Source organism: Euprymna scolopes, chromosome 28 (assembly GCF_053919585.1).
Source record: "Euprymna scolopes isolate OS-2025 chromosome 28, ASM5391958v1, whole genome shotgun sequence".
In the NCBI taxonomy this organism is placed as follows: domain Eukaryota; kingdom Metazoa; phylum Mollusca; class Cephalopoda; order Sepiida; family Sepiolidae; genus Euprymna; species Euprymna scolopes.
In genome coordinates this window covers 91,068,747-91,087,921 of record NC_136509.1, presented here as the reverse complement: position 1 = coordinate 91,087,921, position 19,175 = coordinate 91,068,747, and the positions used below count along the sequence as shown (strand labels likewise).

The window sequence follows — 19,175 nt, the reverse complement described above, 5'->3', positions numbered from 1 at the left end:
AGTGGTAGAGAGAGAGAGAGAAAGACGGCGAGAGAGAGAAGAGAAAGGGAGTGAGAGAGAGAGAAGAGAAAGACGGCGAGAGAGAGAGAGAGAAAGACGGAGAGAGAGAGAGAGAGAGAAAGACGGCGAGAGAGAGAGAGAGAAAGAGTGCTTGGGAAAACTGCGACCTAATTTTCGTGTACATAAGCGGCCTGATACTGATACCCACCCCTCCCCCTTCAAGTTTAACAGAGTTAGAAAGTAAAAAGAAAATGGCTAAACCTTTGTTTACATGTTTTACAAAGAGCAAAGTCACCTTCGCCGGCAAAAAACTTCAAGCAAAAATAAAAACATTTTCCCTACGTCAATTTTCGTGTAATTTTGGAATTTTGCTTTTTGGAGTGCGATAAATCCGTTGGTAATAACGGTTCGAGTCGAAAACTAATATTTAACTGTGTTATAGTATCAATTACTCCTCCGAAGGCAGTTTTTAAGTACCTCAGCCGCAGCCGACATTTTACTGAGCTGACCTCACGTCACGTGACACGTAATGAATAAAGTTAAAATGACAGGTTTTTTGGGGGCCCCCCTGGGAGAAAAACGATCAGTTCACCCCCTGCTACTGGTCCGTTTGACGTGAAATTTTGATATTTGTCATCCGGGATATGGGGCTTCGATATGATACCAAATTTATCAAGTCTGGTTGTGTCTGTCAAAAGTTTTAGCGTTACATACAAACATACAAACACACAGACGTTTGAGATTTATATATATAGAAGACTAGCAGGGCTACCCGGCGTTGCTCGGGACCGTATAAACAATGAAAAAACAAAAGCAGATATTGAACATATGTTTTATTCTTAGGGGAGAGGAATCTTTCATTTCAAGTTTTAGCGTTACAAACAAACATTTGTCTTTTATATATATAGATAATGACAGTTTTTTTTGGGGCCCCCCTTGAAGATAACTGATCAGTTGACCAACTTCTAGTGGTCCGTTTGACGTGAAATTTCGATATTTGTCATCCGGGTGATGGGGCTTCGATATGATACCAAATTTGTCAAGTTTGGTTCCGTCTTTCAAAAGTTTTAGCGTTACAAACAAACATACATACATACACACAGACGTTTGGCTTTTATATATATAGAAGATTTGATGGCAAATTCCTTAAAATGAAGCACTAAAATTGAGTAGCACTTACCATTATTGGATTTTCTTATGGGTTGCTGTATGGTGTTAAGAAGAATGAAATATTAGATTTAATTCCTTCCAGAAAATTCTAGTGCTACCAGATCAGGCTGTCTGAATGTACTGGCTTTCTAGTCTGCAAACATTGATGTTATTGTTCTGTTTTCTTTCCCTTTATAAAACTCAGTCATGTTCTGCAAAGCCCAAAATAACAAGTGACCGCATTATTGTGAAACAATGCAATTGAAATGTCGACTGATTGGAAAACATCATTCTATTTTTTTTTTTTTTAACATAGGCGTCACCACTTATAAAGGCCGAGAGGCCACACAAGGATAAGGGTTAAAGAGTGTAGAGTAGGCAAAAGGGCAATATCGTAATCTATAGTAATGGAAGTTCGGTAAATTTGTTAACTTAAGTGGAACGGCTCATCAGAAACTTGTTTACGTTGGACTTGAAGACAACCATGTTATAGACAGCTGGAAAGCAGGAAAACGGAAGACAATTCCACAGACGTGCAGTTCTAAGAAAGAAGCTTTATTCATGGAATCTACGTTTAGGTTTAGGCACAGATAAAGTGTGGGGGGAATTATTGATAGTGTTTTCAGCTAGACGAGTGTTTCTTGTGAAAGTTTGGCGAGGGGAGACCATAGATTGGAGCTCAGTCAAACACTTTCCACAAAAATAACGATAAAGCAGAGACAAAATCACAACATCTCTTCTGTGAGATAGAGGTTGCAGCAAAGAGAAAAGGACATCTCCCACAGGGCCACAAAGTTTATTTTGAACCTTATCAAGGCAGGACAGGTCCTTTCTAGCAGCTCCTTCCCAGATGTGTATTCCATCCTTGGACGTATTTCTATAATCAGCTGCATGTGTTTTCTATTCTACTGACAAGTGTTTAAGTATTTTTAAATTAAATAGACTTAAACGAAATTGATGACTCGGCCATCCTCCTCATCATTTCATCAGAGTGGAATGTAACATTCTAAACAAAGCATATTACCACTTAGGTTTGGCACCATGTCTAACAGGGTTTTTTTTTTTTTTTTTTTTATTTACATAGGGGTCACCACTTATCAAGGCCTGGAGGCCACTCGGGGATAAAGGTTATTAAATGTACAGTAGTCTGTGATAATTTCGTAGTAATCGTTGGTAGTGGGAATTTGGTAAATTGGATTATTTAAGGAGACGGTTCATGAAGAATTTGTTTACATTGGATTTGAAGACAACTATATTGTAGTCAGCTGGAAAACAGACAAATGAAAAGATTAAGTTCTCCAATAAGATCCAACCCAAGAAGATTCGGGGTTGATGCATCAGAAAAATAGCGCATACCTGAAAATTTTGAAGAATATAGAAATGGTAATTCTTTCAATTTGAAGAATCTAAATTGACTTTGGAATTTTAGAAAATTAAAAGACAAGAAATTTTTCTTTTCCTTTCTCTTTTTTTTTTTCTTTCATTTGTTTCAATGTAAAGAATTGAAATTAAAAAAAAAAAAAAAATTTGATTTCCATTCTGAACCTTTCATGTGATATTTTTCTCTCAACAACATTCTGCCCAATGCAACAACTTCATGTTTGGCCCAATAATCCGCTGCAAACTGGAGTTAAAAAAGTACAAATTTATTTAAAAAAAAAAAAAAAAAATCAGCCAAATTCAGCTTACAAATATTCTAAAAACTGACAGAATATTGTATTATTTGGGTTCTTTCAATTTTTCAGGCAATTTTTCATCTTGAGTTTTATTCGTACGTTTCAGTCAGTGTTATCTCCTGACCTTTTTCAGGTGTATCTTATTAAACTGGGGAAAGGTTAGGTTTTAGGCTCCCAAAATTCATACTAGAATTGTTCGTAAGGACCTGTGACATATTGTATAAAGTACTTGGTAAGATTCAGTTGTAAGTTACACTCTTCTGAAAGTTAAAGGTTCAATCCTCCATGCGGGCAATACTTAAAAATTACTATTGCGAATTACTTAAAAAGACTTCTAGCCAATTATGGCTAATGGAACAAAAGCATGCTACCTCTGTTCGAAATTCCGTGCAAATTTCCTGAGTACAACTGAAAGATTTCTGAATCTGACAAGATACACCTAACGTAGGCTGGGAGTTATATTGGCTGAAACATTATGCAAATAACACTTGAGATGAGAACAGTAGACCAAATAATCCAAATTATCAATCCTCATCTCAAAAAATTCATGAATGAATATTTTTTGTTTGCTTTTGCACCATCTTGGTTTTTTTTTTGTTTTTTTTTTGCTCGTCAAATTCTCATAATTTCTTTTTGCGTTTGTATGTTTATTAGGCCAGCAGTGCAGCCTTCGCAGGTGGAGTTGCAACGGCAGCGCAGTATGGAGGTGGCCCAATTGTATAGACAGCGCAGACATATAAGTCAAGAGGACACGATCAGCTTGAACCCGGCTGAGGTCGAAGGTGTTGAAGAGGGACCAGTAGCTGTAAGTTAATTTCAATTTATTCTTGTCTTTGTACATATCGCGGAATCCTCGACTGGATCTTCTAAGGGTAGTCATTATTCAAACGGCACAAACATCCGTTGTTTGTGCCGTTTGAATAAAGAGGACACGAATGCAATATTATGACAATTTTATTGATAAAGAAAAATCTATAAAATAAATCTCATCTGTCTGTTTAAATGTGTGCATGTATGTTTGTATGTCTGCCTAAAACTTTCGACAAAGGCGACGGATTTTCATGAGATCAGTATCATTTTGAAGCTTGACCTTTCGGATGACAAATATCGAAAAATTGGCGAAAAACATTAATTCCTTTACTCTCAACTGTGCACGTTTCTAGATGGAGGGGTTGCTTTCTTCACCGATATTTTCGGAAGTCATCTCCTCTTTTCAATTGTCTAGCCTTAATTTAAACCTATGTCACTTCCGGTTTGGCAATGGGTGCAACAGCAAACATGTCAAGTATTTATTTCTTTTTTTTCACATTCTTTTCCTCTTTCGCAGTATGGGTTTGAGCCTGCCTGCCTGCCTACGACCACTTTTTTTTTTTTTTTGCTCAACACACACCTCCAAACACCCGGGCAACGCCTGGTACTCAGGTTAGTCATGAATATAATGAAAATAATAACGCAAAACATAAAATCCTTTTGGACATGGAGATACAAACAGATAAACTCATCCAAACAAGAGACCGGGTGTCATAATAATTAACAAGAAGAAAAGAAACTGCCAAATTGTAGATTTTGCTGTCCCAGCAGACCACAGAGTGAGAATCAAAGAGATTAAAAAAAAAAAAAAAAAAAAAATGATGCAAATGTGTGGAATTTGCTAGACAGCTGAAAGGAATATAGAGCCTGAAGATAATCAGTATATAATACCAGTAACTGTAGGAGCACTAGGAACAGTCCTAAAAAAAACTGGGGAAAAAAAAAAATTAGGAGAAATTGGAATCAAGGGGAAGACTGAAACTATGCAATAGACTGTAATGAGAGAAAATAGCTAAAATCGTAAAGAAAATTCTCGAATGTGAAAACTAACCCACATCAACTCCAAACACTGACTATCTACGGTGGAACTGCGATAGAAATAAAATGAGAACACAAGATGAACACAAACTAAAATTACAAGAAATATTATATACTGCCCCCCCCCATCTCTTCCCCTTAAAAATAGAAGACCACAATCTCTACTGATAACCACACAAAGTAGGTGTGGAGGGCATGGAAAGATTGAGAAGGGAAAGCACTTACCAGACTTCCACTGGATAAATTCAAAGTGAAGAGCAAGCATACATGGATAAGAGGATGAATCGAAGATTCTATTGTTGGGATTGGTTTCCCTGATACTTTTCAGAATTTATTCTAGAAAGACATCAGGGATTATGGGAAGAAGCGTGTGAAGGTTGCCAACATCCTAAGTGAAAGTTATTTTTGTGGAACACACTGTATTCAAACTTGGGACACTCAGATCGTCAGTTGTTGTTAACCACTTGACCAGTCTCACCTCCCCCAAAATATTGAAAAAGAGGTAATATTAGGAAAAATTAATTATAATTTATATATATATATATAGGGCTCTACATTGCAAAAAGTTGCATTTGCGAGTGATTTTCAAAATGGCGACTAGAAATAATGAAACACTTATCTTTTGGCGATTGTATTTCTTTCATCAACAATCTTCCAAAACTCACTATGGAGTGAAAAATGTCTTTTTAACTTTTTTTTTTTTTTTTGTAAAAAATGAACAAAGTTAAATTATTTAAACAATAAAAGGTAAATATACTCTTTTTTTTTTTTTAACGAAGGCTGTTTAAAATATATCTGAAGAAATTAAAATGTTTATACCTTCAAGTATCAACATAAAATTTGTTGTATATAAAAAAAAAAAAACAACATAGAAAACTCTTTAGGATGTACATACTCGTCACAGAATGAAGATGTCATATTCTAAAAATCATGTGGGTTTGGCTAGTAACTTTTCTATTTGTTTGCTAGTAAACGAAAATATTTAGTTGCCAAAAGTCAGCTAAAGATAAATTTGTCCGTAGAGCTCTGATATATATATATCTTGTCCATTTCGATGTATGAGGTTCTAACAACTTAGTCTTTAACTTCATTTATGCTTTGGCCTCAGATGACATAAATCCTGCAAATGAGTCCACACATAGTACAAGCGTGTGGATTCAGTGATGCGGTCAATGGTATAGCTGCTGACCATTTAGTTCTTTCCCTTTTTTTCATGCAGATGATTCAAAATGTCAGAATGAAGACCCTATGTGCTTTATTATACATTTTTTCTAATCTATTGTGTGTAAAAAAAAAAAAGGTCGCTGGAAAGATGGTGGGATCCTTCTACCGCTCCAGAAGATATCTCACTACTGATGCAATTCTCTATCTATATAAAAGCCAAGTACGTCCAAGGATGGAATACTGTTGCCATATCTGGGCAGGAGCGTCCAAAAACAGCCTATCATGCCTTGACAGAGTACAAAATAGACTTCGTGGCTTAGTGGGGGATGCCTTTTTCTCTACCCTGCAACCTCTCTCCCACAGAAGAGACGTTGCGAGCCTATCCTTGTTTTATCGTTATTTTCATGGCAGGTGCTTGTCTGAACTCCAATCTTTCACGAAAAACACCCGTCTAGCTGAATCCACTGTGAAAAACTTCCCCCACTCTATATCTGTGCCTAAATCAAAACGTGGATTCCATGAACAAAGCTTCTTTCTTAGAACTGCACGCCTGTGGAACTCTGTTCCGTCTGCCTGCTACCCTCCGAACTACAACTTGGATGTCTTCAAGTCCAATGTTAACAAATTCCTAATGAACCGCCCCCTTAACTAAACACTTCATCAAATCTCCACACTAATGTAATGTACTTGCAATAACCCTTATCCCTGAGTGGCTTCCGGGCCTTGATAAGTGGTGATCACTGTGTAAAAAAAAAAATCACAAACGTTTTTGATTCTTCATTGAATCATTTTGTAACAAAATCCAATGAACTCTGGAAAGAAGAGAAGAATTTTAAACCATAGCAGAACACTGACTTCACGTACGCGTTCTTTGCTGCCATTTTAAATTCTCTTCTCTCCAGAGTTCATTTGTTTTTCTAAAGATGATTTTGATAAAGAATCGAAAACATTCTTGATGCATATTGAACATATATTTATTTATTTTGATTTTGACAAAAAAAAAAAAAAAAAAAAAAAAAAATTGTGGGGTGGGGAAAATGACTTATTTTCATATGGATACCATCAAAAAACAAAATGTGAGGAGAAGATGGGGGGGGGGAGATAATCCTATTTTTACTAATGCCGAGTTACTTCCCTTTGAAACAAATATTTTAGACAAAAAAATATAAGTTATATGAAAAGAAATCAAAGAGAGAAAAGTTAACAAACAAAAAAAAAAACCCAGGATAATTAAAAAAACAAAATACAAGTGAAAACACTACCGGACAATACGGGATAGGTACATCTTTTTTTATGTATATACATACTTAAAAAAATAAATAAATGAAACTTCATATTGTCAGTACAGTTACTACCTTTGTTTCAAACAAAAGAATATTTAACAAGAAAAGTACCAGATATATAAAATGCATGAACTGTTTTTATTTATATTTTTCCTTTTATTTTTTTTTGTTTTATTTTGTTTTCTTTGTTTTTTGTTTATTTTATTTTCTTTCATTTGTGTTATGTTCAGATATGTTATATTATAATACTGGGATTCACTGGATCTGTTTGCAATAAATTTATTTGGTTTTTGTCCAGAATTCCTTCATATTAAAAAAAAAAAAATCTGTATGGTATGCAATACCTATGATATGAAATATCATATTCCAAAAATCATTTAAATTGATCAAGTAGTTTTAATTTTATTAAAAAAAATCATTTTAAGTGATTAATGGGAATTTGAAGGCATTGCAGCAAAAATCTTGCAAGCTTAAAATTATGTTGCATCATCTTTGTTTCTTAAGATTGTTTTCAAAATGGTGAGCGAGATGGTCACTCTTAGGTTACTTAAAAAAATTGGATTTTTTTTTTATAAAATAAAATTATTTTGAATACAATATTTTCTTTCGGTTAAAAGTATCATACAGACTTTTTTTTTTTAAATGGGGGGAATTCTTTACAAAAAAAAACTTCTTTTTTTTTTTTTTTTTTTTTTTTTTGCTATTTTTTTTTTTTATTTTCTTTAATTCTTGTGTTCAGATCCGTTATGTACCTAGAGAATCACCAGATGTGTCTTCAGTAAGTTTTTGTTTTTTTTTCTTCCCCCCCTCCCCCCCTTTTTTTTTTTTTTTTTTTACCATTTTCCTCCCTTTTTTTCTGCTTTTATCTATTTTATGCTCCTCTTTCATATCCACTTGTATCTTGTTGCTCTCCGTTTTTATTCATTATTAAAACCTTGATAGTACCTTTCCCAGATGGTCTATTCATAGCATCCTTGGTTTCCATTCATACCAGCACTGTGATGCACAGAATACAACTTCTCCATAGCAAACGACCATTCATGTGTGCTGAAGAACCACATCATTCACAAGATTAGACGGTTAATATAAATCGAATGCGGATGATCTACAGGAACAATATTATTTTTTACAAGTAGATGTAGCTCTTGTGTCGACAATCATAAAATCGATGCTTTGGCAAAGTGAGACAATTGGAGCTTTACAGAAGACCATTTTCAACAATGGGAAGGTGCACTGCTCTAGTGACTATAGAACCGTAAAAATATTCAGGTTCGGTGAGCAGTATACCAGACCATTTGGTATAATGGTAACAGTGTTCGCTAATGGGCTGGGAGACTTCGGTTCAATCCACTATAGTCATATCAAAAATAAAAAATTGTTAAACTGATGCAGAATACAGGCCATGCTGAAAAAATACTGTTATCTACTAAATAAATATCGAGTGTGTGTGTGTGAACGAATGCGTTCATATATTTGCTAAAACTTTCGTTGTGACATGGATATGGTATTGTAAGAAAGAAGGATCTCTTGGACAAATAATATTGAAAAATTAGAAAAAAAATCATCAGTTATTTCATTTAGAAATGTTGTTTTATTTGAAGGTGGCCATATAAAAATCTCCACTATGACGCTGAATCTTAAATACACATGCGCAAACATGGATTTCTAATTTTCTTATTAAACGTCATATTTTATCCCTCCTCTCCTCTCCCTGCTGTCACAATTTTTAATTTTTTTTTTTAACGACTAGGCAAAATGCCCCTTACCCCCCAGCCACCAAGTCTATTATATAAAAGGTAAATATGTGTGTTAGTAAATCCACTAAAAACTTTTGTCATCTGCATTGAAGTGGCATGAACATGGTATCATTAGAAAGAGCGATCTCTCAGACCAATAGTATCGGAAAATTAGAAAAATTTGTCGATTATTTCATGTAGAAGAGTCGTTTCGTATGAAGGGGGGGGGTCAGATAAAATGCTTGGTTTCAGTGCTGTTTGTAAATCGTGTATGTGCGAACGGTCGATTCGTTTGAAAAAAATTAAATTTGCAACATCATAACATCTGTGTTCTCGTAGTCCGATTGATAACGTGTTCACTTACAAACTTTAGCAAGTTCATATCCACCATGTGGCATTTTCTTTTCTTTTTTCCCCCCTTTTTTCTTTTTCTTTTTGCTTACAAAATTTTGCTTTCGGTTTTGCTTCTGGCTGACGGCACTCACTAGTTATTTAGAAATCCATTTTAACGTGGGGAGCATTTTGTAACTTTTCTGTACTTTCACCTAACAATTTAATAAACAAGATACCATAAACTTTTAATTTAATTTGAAAATCCTATCTAAAAAATATCACGGTTTGTATTCTGCATAAGTACCGAAATTGGTACTTTATATCCTCTTTGTAAAACACTCGGTATAATAAGGCGAAGATCAAGGATAAGTGGAGTAATAATTGGAAAGAAGTGGTCTGATTCCCTATAACTTGATTTAATAACTTAAAAAAAAAATAGTCTTGTAGTTTGCTTTGACTCTGGTCAATCACTTTTATATTTAGCCAAATTTGGAGATACTTTTTGACAAATACTTCAGTGTAAGCTGCTAAACTACACTTGTGATGACAATGAAACAATTGACGTGGAGATTGAATTTTGTTCTCAAGTATATGGTGAAGCTCTTTTACTAAATATACCCAAGATGTATTGTTGGTATTTTTAGATCTTAATAAGTTTAATAATCTAAGACAAAGACAAGTGGACAATCACAGGCTTTGCAGTGAACGAACACATACACATTTACAATACCACATAGCCCCTCATCAATGATGTCTACTTAATTGTCATGTTGAAATTAGTAACATATTCAAAAATTAGGAAAAACGATGAAATCAAATCAATTAAAAATTTAAAAGGTACCAACAATAATACGTCTTGGGTAGAGTAAAAAAGGCCGAGAATTGAACGCATAAATGTATATTTACGCATACATAGAAGATACACATTTTGTTGACATGCCTATGAAGTTCCAATTTTTCAATTTTGACCCATTAACAGGTATTTTTACCAGCTAAAAACAAAAATCAAATTTATTCCACGTATCCAAATACCCCATATACCAAGTTTCAAGTCTGTAGTTTGGTAGAGACCTTTCCTCGCACACACTCACGCAGTTAGTTTTTATTTGTTTTATTTTTATTTATATTTTAATATTTATATTAAGTATTTATATTTTATTTTTATTTTTACTTATAGTGCTTATTCAGGAAAAAAGCTACTCAAGTAGATGAGATGAATGTGTTATATAGTGGAGTGTGTATATATACGAATCACCAAATCGATGTATGCTGCATACTTGTCTATATAAGAGTGTATATGAAGCCGTTATGTTTATACGCCATAATCACGTTGACACACCGGTTCCCGCTAGATCACCAAAGTTAAGCAACGTTGAACCTGGTCAGTACTAAATGGGTGACCATTTGGGACTTCCAGGAGTTGTATGTGCTCTTCGCTTATCTCTGCATTGTTTCCAATCGTCCTGGTCTTCTCCTTGACACTGGACTCAAACAGTGCCGATTCAGGAGAGGTGTGGTTGGAGATTGCGCAACCCTGGCCTCACAATTACCCGCGCTACTGCCCCTAAGGGGTATCCTTTGTCTTTCAAGACTGAACGGAAGCATGGATGGATATATGTTTATGTAATATGTTTAACGTTCATGTATTTCCACATCCATTGAGTATGTGTAACATGCATATATTTGTGCCAGTGTCTCGATTATCGTCTAGTAATGTTCGCTGCGTTCATCTACAGTTCATGGTGGGTGTATATAAGTATTCATGTATGCGGGAGTTTTTTAGTGTTTGTGAGATCATCTTACTTCTATTTAGTGATCGCCTAGTTGATGCACGCATTAACATGTTTTATAGGACATATAACAAATGCGGACAATACAAAACAACGTTTTGTAGGGTTTTATATCTAGCCAATAGGGAAGGCATACCTTGTCCATCTTTGGGTCTTGTTTTGACAGATCTTGGAATCTGCAATGAAGATTGATCTCAAGGAAAACGACCAGAAGTCCCTGGTCTATTTTCAGCAACTTTCATTCTCAGAATGGTTCCTCATTTGGAAAGTTGCACGTTTGTCCTAAATTCTACATTCTATCGGCATTGCCCCAACATCGGAGTTCAGAGCTATTACGACTGGTTGCCAGCTTGTCTGTCCCTCCCAAACACTAATTACCAACTTAGCTAAACTCTACGTGTATCTCCTTTTGTAATTGCGTCATCAATAGATGTAGCCTAAAGAATCAAGTCACCTGATGATTTGTTCCGTATTCGTTTGTTATTATTTTTGTTGACTAAGATTTCTAACTTGTTCAACTAAAAGTTCCATTTCTATCGAGTTAGCATTCCTATTTATTGTGAACTATTTAACATGTTTTTCTATTCTAAAATATTTAATCCATTTTGATGACAAGTAATAATAATTTCTCGGGTCACTCGGCATTGCCCTGGCAGTGTTACAATATAGCAAATAGGTTGTCAGTTATAGTATTATGAGAGTATTGAAAATGAAGAATATTCTGAATAACATTTGAACGCCTATGATAATGACCTTTGACATTTGATTTGAAAATAACCCTTCATTGCTAACACGTGTCAAATACAACATAAATTCTTATAACATTTTTTTGCTGATTAAACGTTTCTGTTTTTACATTCTGTTGTATCAAACACTGGAAGGGAAGTACTAATGTTGATTTGTTTTGTTACTGCTAACAATGTTTACATTTTTTTTTTTTTTTTTTTTTTTTTTGTAATACCACTGTATATTTTGTAACACAATTACAAAAATAATTCATTCCCACATTCTGGAAAAGAACACAAAAGAAAAAAAAAAGGTTTTGCCCCAAACTGTTGAGGCAGGTTATACTTTCCGTTTTACTTTCAACGATCCAAACTATCAAACATATACAAAAATTTTCTTGTAACGATATCAGAATCGTCTTTCGCAGTTTACATGGCCATCTTTTTTTTTTTTTTTTTTACAAAAGTTGCCACTTGTTTTGAAGAGTATCGAAAATCGAATTTCAACTAAAACCAATATGCTGAATTCTCATGTCGAAATTAGTAACATATCCAGAAATTATGTTGAAAATTAATCACAAAGTAAAAATTGCTTTTGGAGAAAATTGCAAGTTTTATTTGAATAGGAAAGATTCCAAAGTATGAGTTACTTCCCTTGTTTAAGTTACAATTCAAAATAATAATGACGGATCAATGGATTGTGAAAGTAAATGTTTTATGTAAAACTAGTGGCACTAGAGACCTCAAAATGATTGGATTTTTTTATGTTTAGAATTTTGAATTGATAATTAAGTAGATAACATTACTTTTAGTTGAAATTCAATTTTCAATATTCTGAAGAAGCACCCTAAAGTTTATTTGCAACATGCTTTCACTAAAAATGGGGGTGGTGAAACAGATCAGCATCGACTTTCGTTATTCTGTCCGCTTATTTAAGAAATTAATGATTTTCGTGTTTGTTTTGACCCCCCCCCCTCTATTACAAAACAAAAATACAGAAAAAATTTTATTCTTGTCACGGAACGAACATGTCATGTTCAAAAATCTTGTAAATTGATCACTTTTTTTTTTCTTTTGTTTTGTACCATAAAAATCAAATTTTATAAGAAAGTCAGGATGGAGTAAAGTGTCACTCTGCCATCTTAAATTCATCACTGATTATCTCCCCTTTAACAACCTCTCCAGAAACAGTGATCAATATCAACCTTGTAATGGCTATGATTTACTTTTGATCACATAAAATCAAAAAAATTATTTCCTATATATAAAAAAAAAACTTCATCAATTTATATGATTTTTGGAATATGATCAACTGAATCTTATTCCTTATTCCTATTTTTAACAGCATGTGACGGAACCTCATGATATTAATTCCCTATGATGCTAAAGACCTGATATTTTCATTGCAAACTTGGTTTCATATAAGTTGTATCACATGAAGAGGTCTCTAGTAACTAGCTGACCAAAACATGCTCATTACTATGTAGCAACATTTTACTGCTTATGTAAAACCTAACATATATATATATATATATATATATATATATATATCTTTTTTGTTTTATTTTACTTCCGTCGAAGTTCTCAGAAATCAAGAGGCCCACTACCTGGGGCTAACACTTGAAGCCTATATGAGATACATAGATATTCAAATGTTCCATTAAAGTTCTTTATCTCTCAAACACTGAGTTAGTAAAGAAATTGAGAACATAATTTTCCTCTCCCCAATTAACCATTTTCATATCTTGCAGTATATCTTTCATTTTGGTCTCTTGGTTTTACTGGATTCCAGGACAAGAATTTATCTAGTCTGGTGGAGTATCCAGTTTCGTGCTATTACTTGAGGTAATATCACTTGGAGAAGGTGCACCATTCCTCGGAAAAGCTGTGGGGTAGCCGTAGTGAGGAGATCTTATTTGGGCAGCGAATACTATGTGATTTTGAATATTTGGTCAGGGTTTACTTTTAGGAAAAAGTATCCTCATGCCAGATTGTTCTGACAAACCCCTGTACAGAGAGACCTTAGACACTCGAGGATAGTGTCTAGTAGGCATTCAAGTTCTCTCCTCTAGTAGGCATTCAAGTTCTCTGCGTGTGTGTGTGTGTGTGTGTGTGTGTGCAAAAATGTGACCATGGAAGGGGAGCATATTATTGCTTCTGTTAAGTCTCAAAAGACAAAGGATACCCCTTGTAGGAGTAGCTGTGCATGTAATTGTGAGGCAAGGGTTGTGGGATACCCAACTACACCTCTCCTGAACCGGCACTGTTTTAGTCCAGTGGCAAGGAGAAGTCCAGAATAACTGGAAACAATGCAGAGATAAGCGGAGAGCACATACAGCACCTGGAAGTCCCAAATGGTTACCCATTTAGTACTGACCAGGATCAACGTTGCTTAACTTTGGTGATCCAGCGGGAACCGGTGTGTAAACATGATTATGCTCTGTTATTGCTCTTAATATTTATTTAATCCCCTTAAGTTTAAGCTTTAAATTTTCAGACATTTTTTTTTTAATCAAAATCATGTAATGGATTTTAATCAAAATTTGAATAAGGTTTCTTGATATAAGGTTTAGTATCAAATTCTTTTTATCTCATAATGAGTGTCAAATCTGATTGGGAGGATTTTACTTGTCCTTGGACTGGTATTCTTCCGGTTATTATGTGAAAGATGTCATATTTTCTGTCACACAATATACCAGGGGCACTTTGGTGATTGTCTCATTAGGAGATGTGATCTTTAATGAGTTTCACACCCACTAGAACTTTATAAAAGAAACGCACACACACTTTGCCTTATTTTTATCTGTAGGGATAATCTCAAAGATAATGTCTATTGAAACAATCTCCAGACTATTCTTTGTTTTATCGTCTGTTCAGTATTATGTGGGGGACATTTTGGTAATTGTCTCATCAGTTGGAATTTTTATTCCGAATGAACTTCACACTCACCAGACCTTACCTTCCTTCCCTCTTCTACAGTTATCTATTAAATCAATGCTCCAAACTATTCTTAAATTGAAGAGGAGAACTGTAATCAAAATTAGTCGTATCCAAAAGCATACTTTAAACGTATAATTGAATACTGATAAAACAAAGACTGTTGGTTATTTATTACTGTAACTTGGTGGATGAGTCAGGAAGAAAACAAAGTATATTTGTGCTAGATATGGTTGGATTTTCGGAAAAGATGGTGTATTTTATTAATGTTCCATGGGCAGGTGAGATTTAAAGAAAGATGGAAGAAGAATTTTTTCCATAAAGTTTCTTTTTATCATAAACATGTGTTTAATAATCTAAGACAAAGACAGGTGGACAATCACAGGCTTTGCAGTGAACGAACACAGATGCACATTCACAATATGGCACGGCTCCTTCATCAATCTAATGATGAAAATATGGGAAAGTGTAATCTAATTTATAAAACTCACTATGTCTGTCTGTCTGTCTGTCTCCATATTTTCAAACTCTATCTCTTCCGAAAATAAAAGTTACAGAGTGGCACTAGGAGCCGCAAATGATTGGATTTTTTTACAGATCCTTAGCTGGTTAAAATAGTTTTTAAGATGTCAAAAATGTGTCAAAATTGAAAAAAAAAAAAAAATCATTATACTCTTCTTAATGATAGAATGATGAATATTTATTCTGAAATTCAGTTTTACGATTTCTGAAATTTCGTTCTGATAATGTAATTACACTAAAAATGTTTTAATATACAGAAAACTGTCGACCCTTTCCAGTTCTTGTCATCTGCCGATCACACCTGAGTAACTTCGCGGGTTGATAAATAAAAACGTTATTTCAGCACGGTAACATAAGTGCATAAGTACCAAAAAATGCAAATACGATCGCTTTCTTCAAATTTTATTTTCTTTAATAAATAATTTTCTACCTTATCGATTTTCGTAATTTTTGGATATAATCATCTTAAAAATACGAGGAATACGTAGATACCATTGTTTTCGTGTGAAATTCAGTTTTACGATTTCCGAAATTTCGTTCTGATAATGTAGAAACACCAAAAATGTCTTGATATACAGAAAACTGTGTCGACCCTTTCCGGTTCTTCTCGTCATCTGCTGACCACACCCGAGTAACTTCGTGAGCTGATAAATAAAAACGTTGTTTCAGCACGGTAACATAAGTGCATAAGTACCGGAAAATTGTATTTTACTACATGAAACATGTGGAAACGTATCTTTTCAGTATCATGAAAACTAGTTGCCGGCTCCAATTTTAAATGCGATATTCAGTTTCAGCACACCCGAAAACACCTAGAATCATAAAAATACATAGATACCATTGTTTCCGTGTGAAATTCCATGGTAAGATTTCCAAAATTTTGTTCAAATAGTGTAGAAGCAGCAAAGGTTCGTTTTGACCTTCTTGTTTTTCTGTCACTTTATGAATTTTTTGAATGGGAGTAGGGGTAAATGAAGAAATACGTAAAATCGAGGGGTCAATGATGGAGAAAAGGTGTAGAATGGCTGGATTAGAGGATCCTTTTTTAGATTCTGTTTGAGAGAGAGGGAGACTAATGCACGAGTCCACATGTGATAACAACACTCCATGTATGGACGAATGATGGTTTGTAGCGTAAGTATTGCTCTTAGAAGAAGTCACTAGTCCAGCAGACATCTCTGAACAATTTCGTTCGTAACGCTCTCATTTGTACAGTTTTTGTATTATTGTCCTTTGTAAATATTTTTTTTTTATGCAATTCCTATCCATAAAACATGTTGAAACAAGATCGCTTCCCTGAGGGCTCCACCATGGTCATCTTCAGCGACAGTGTCACGAAACACTCGTAATAAACCATCCTCGAATGTTATCCGTTACATCCATCATTTTTGAACCCTCTTATAATATTCTTCATAATTCAACTGACAACCTATCTTTATTCTCGAGTGGCTTTTAGTCTTGATAAGTAATGGCTATTTGTTTTTTTTTTTTTTTTTTTTTTTTTTTTTGTTTTTTTTTTTTCATCCATTGCATGTCAACCTAGAAAATAGACATTAAACCGAATATGATTTTATTATTGAACTGTTTTGATTGTTGGATTATACTAGCAGGGGTAATCAGCATTGCCCAGGATAAAATTGTAACATATTTCAATTAAAACTTCTTTCTACCCCTTTCTCTATTTTTCTCATCCCCCCCATCCTTCTCTATCACATAGCTCATTTCTCTCAAGCTGGACATGCACATATGCATACAACTCTCCTTTATATATAAGATTCCTCGAGTAATGAGCCCACACTTTCTTTTCAAATTAGCACATAATAAAACTGAAAAATGCCCCTCCTCCTCTTCTGGCAAACCTTGACCCAGTTGACACCCAAAGAATGATTTTTTTTTTTTTTTCTAAATCTTAGATATTAATCATCCGGAAATATGCAGATCAAGAAAATACCAACTTTATGGTTATTTGTTTTATTTTTTTTAGTTTTAGTTGCTTCGGGTTCAAGCCCACCTTCCAACCAAAAATTTATTTTACTAAACACTGGGGCTTTTTCTTTTTTCCGATTTTTTTTTAACAGGGTTATTACCTCCCCCTCCCCTATACACACACCTACAAACACCCGGGCAACACCGGGTAGCCCCCGCTAGTAAAAGAATAAACACAAGTTAAATACTGTGTGTAACATCATGAGATCAAAACTTCTATCTTTCCCCCTTTCTATCTCTTTATCTTTCTCTCTTTCCCATCCCCCTTTTTTTCATCCTTCTTCCTAACCCTCTCTTTCACCTCCACCCAACCCATCTCTCTTTCTCTCTCCATTTAATGTTTTGAAAAAAAAATGATGCAATTCATTTACTATAACTATCCCATTTAAATGAAAATATATTTTTTTTCTAAATTTTACATATTATACTTCCGCGGTAATGCTGATCAAAAGAAAATATAAACTTTGTTGGTTTTTGGTTAGTAGTTTTCGACTTCTAGCTAGACATGCAGACATGCAGACAATTGCTCTTTAAATAGAAGAAAAGGTTTTCTTTGAGTCTTATAAATTCTTATATTTGAAATAAAATTAAAATTTTGTATTTTTGTGTTCAAATAGAATTACAGTTTGCTTTTAGATGGTTTTTTTTTCCCCCCTAAAATTTCAAATTAAATTTTTCACAGATGTGAGCAAACTCTTATTTAAAATTTGCACCACCATGCAAACATATCCATCGCTTCGGACTGACAACAACTGTCAATAACGCCAAACATATCCTTTTCTCTCTCCATGAGGGACTGATCCATCAGGGTTAATACTACCAGAACAAGGCCAATAGCCATTAGTCGCGTGCTCTCGTGTAATGAATGAATGCGTGAATGTAGGATTGACATGAAATTCTTAAAGATAAACTAAGATGACCGAAAAATGGGCTGAAATGACTTAAATGAATAAAAAGTAAATGACTTTAATGAACTTAAGGATGAATTGAATGACCTTAAGAATGACTTGAATGCTTAAAAAATAACTGGAATCCTTCAAAAACAACTTGAATGATCTGGAGAATGACTTGAATGGCTTTGAGACTGACTGGTTGTAAAGTGGGTGATCATTTTACATTAAATTAATACTGAAAAGTGATCCCCCACTTTATATCACAGTAAGTACAGCATGTAGTAAGAACAGATACTACACTTTGATCCTGGCCAAAAGGCCAAGAAAAGGGTATTTATTTGCTCCCCCACCGAGCAAATTAGACACAAGGCCGATTTTTAATGTGAGGAGTGAAGGGGAAATGGGGACCAACTCCCCGGGGAGTAGGGAAGCTGGATAGTGACAATTGGTATGAAGGGTTGCCCCTACATTGACCAAGGTCTTATATGTGGGATTGCTCCCACATATGGTCTTTGCTTGCAGTATCTGCCGGAACAGATACTACACTTTGAGATATTAAATCCTTTATTCATGTTAAAAGTGCAGTGAAAATCAACAATAAACAAAAAACTTAGGCACATGGCCAACTCAAAAGGGGAGATTGTGGGGGTCGTTGGTAATCCTTGTCACTCCAGAACTAAACAAAATCAAAAGTTTCTCCCAGCTAGTATCTTCTTTTATCATAATACCGCATTCACTCTTTTGTACTGGGGGAGATCCTACTTAACTCCCAATTTTTAAAACATTTTTTATTGACTTGGCCAGAAGGCCAAGAAAAGCTTAGAAAGCTAAGAACAGCATCTATTAACAACAGACCTTTGATCTTAACCAAAAAGGCCAAGCACAAAAGTGTTACAGACAGACCGACCGACGGACTTATAGAGTCGCTTGCACACGACTAAAAATGGAGAAAACAAAAACTGAAAAAACAAGTCTTTTTTGAAAAAGTTGTCTTACAGAAAATATACAAAAAAAGAAAATGATTTTTGATATTTTATAACATTACTTTGAAGTCTTCTTTGAGAAAAGGTGTATTCAACTGAAAGTTTTGTGAAAAAAAAAAAATTTCTTTTAATATTGTTCGGTTTTCTAGA

At 34.4% G+C, this 19,175-nt stretch overlaps 1 protein-coding gene and 1 pseudogene across 22 annotated transcripts in view; one reads left to right on the top strand and one right to left on the bottom strand.

Annotated features, from left to right (window-relative positions):
• Window positions 1-19,175, top strand: part of LOC145249721 (E3 ubiquitin-protein ligase NEDD4-like) — a 622,527-nt gene that overhangs the window by 547,850 nt on the left and 55,502 nt on the right. For 12 of the 22 annotated variants that reach the window (XM_080111606.1, XM_080111603.1, XM_080111608.1 and 9 more), the window contains 2 exons: window positions 3,480-3,630; window positions 7,860-7,898. In XM_080111606.1, coding sequence (XP_079967732.1) covers window positions 3,480-3,630; window positions 7,860-7,898 — 190 coding nt within the window. The remainder of the gene's footprint in view (window positions 1-3,479; window positions 3,631-7,859; window positions 7,899-19,175) is intronic. The other 10 variants (XM_080111610.1, XM_080111604.1, XM_080111611.1 and 7 more) reach the window with 1 other exon arrangement.
• Window positions 18,248-18,374, bottom strand: LOC145249827 (U2 spliceosomal RNA; annotated as a pseudogene).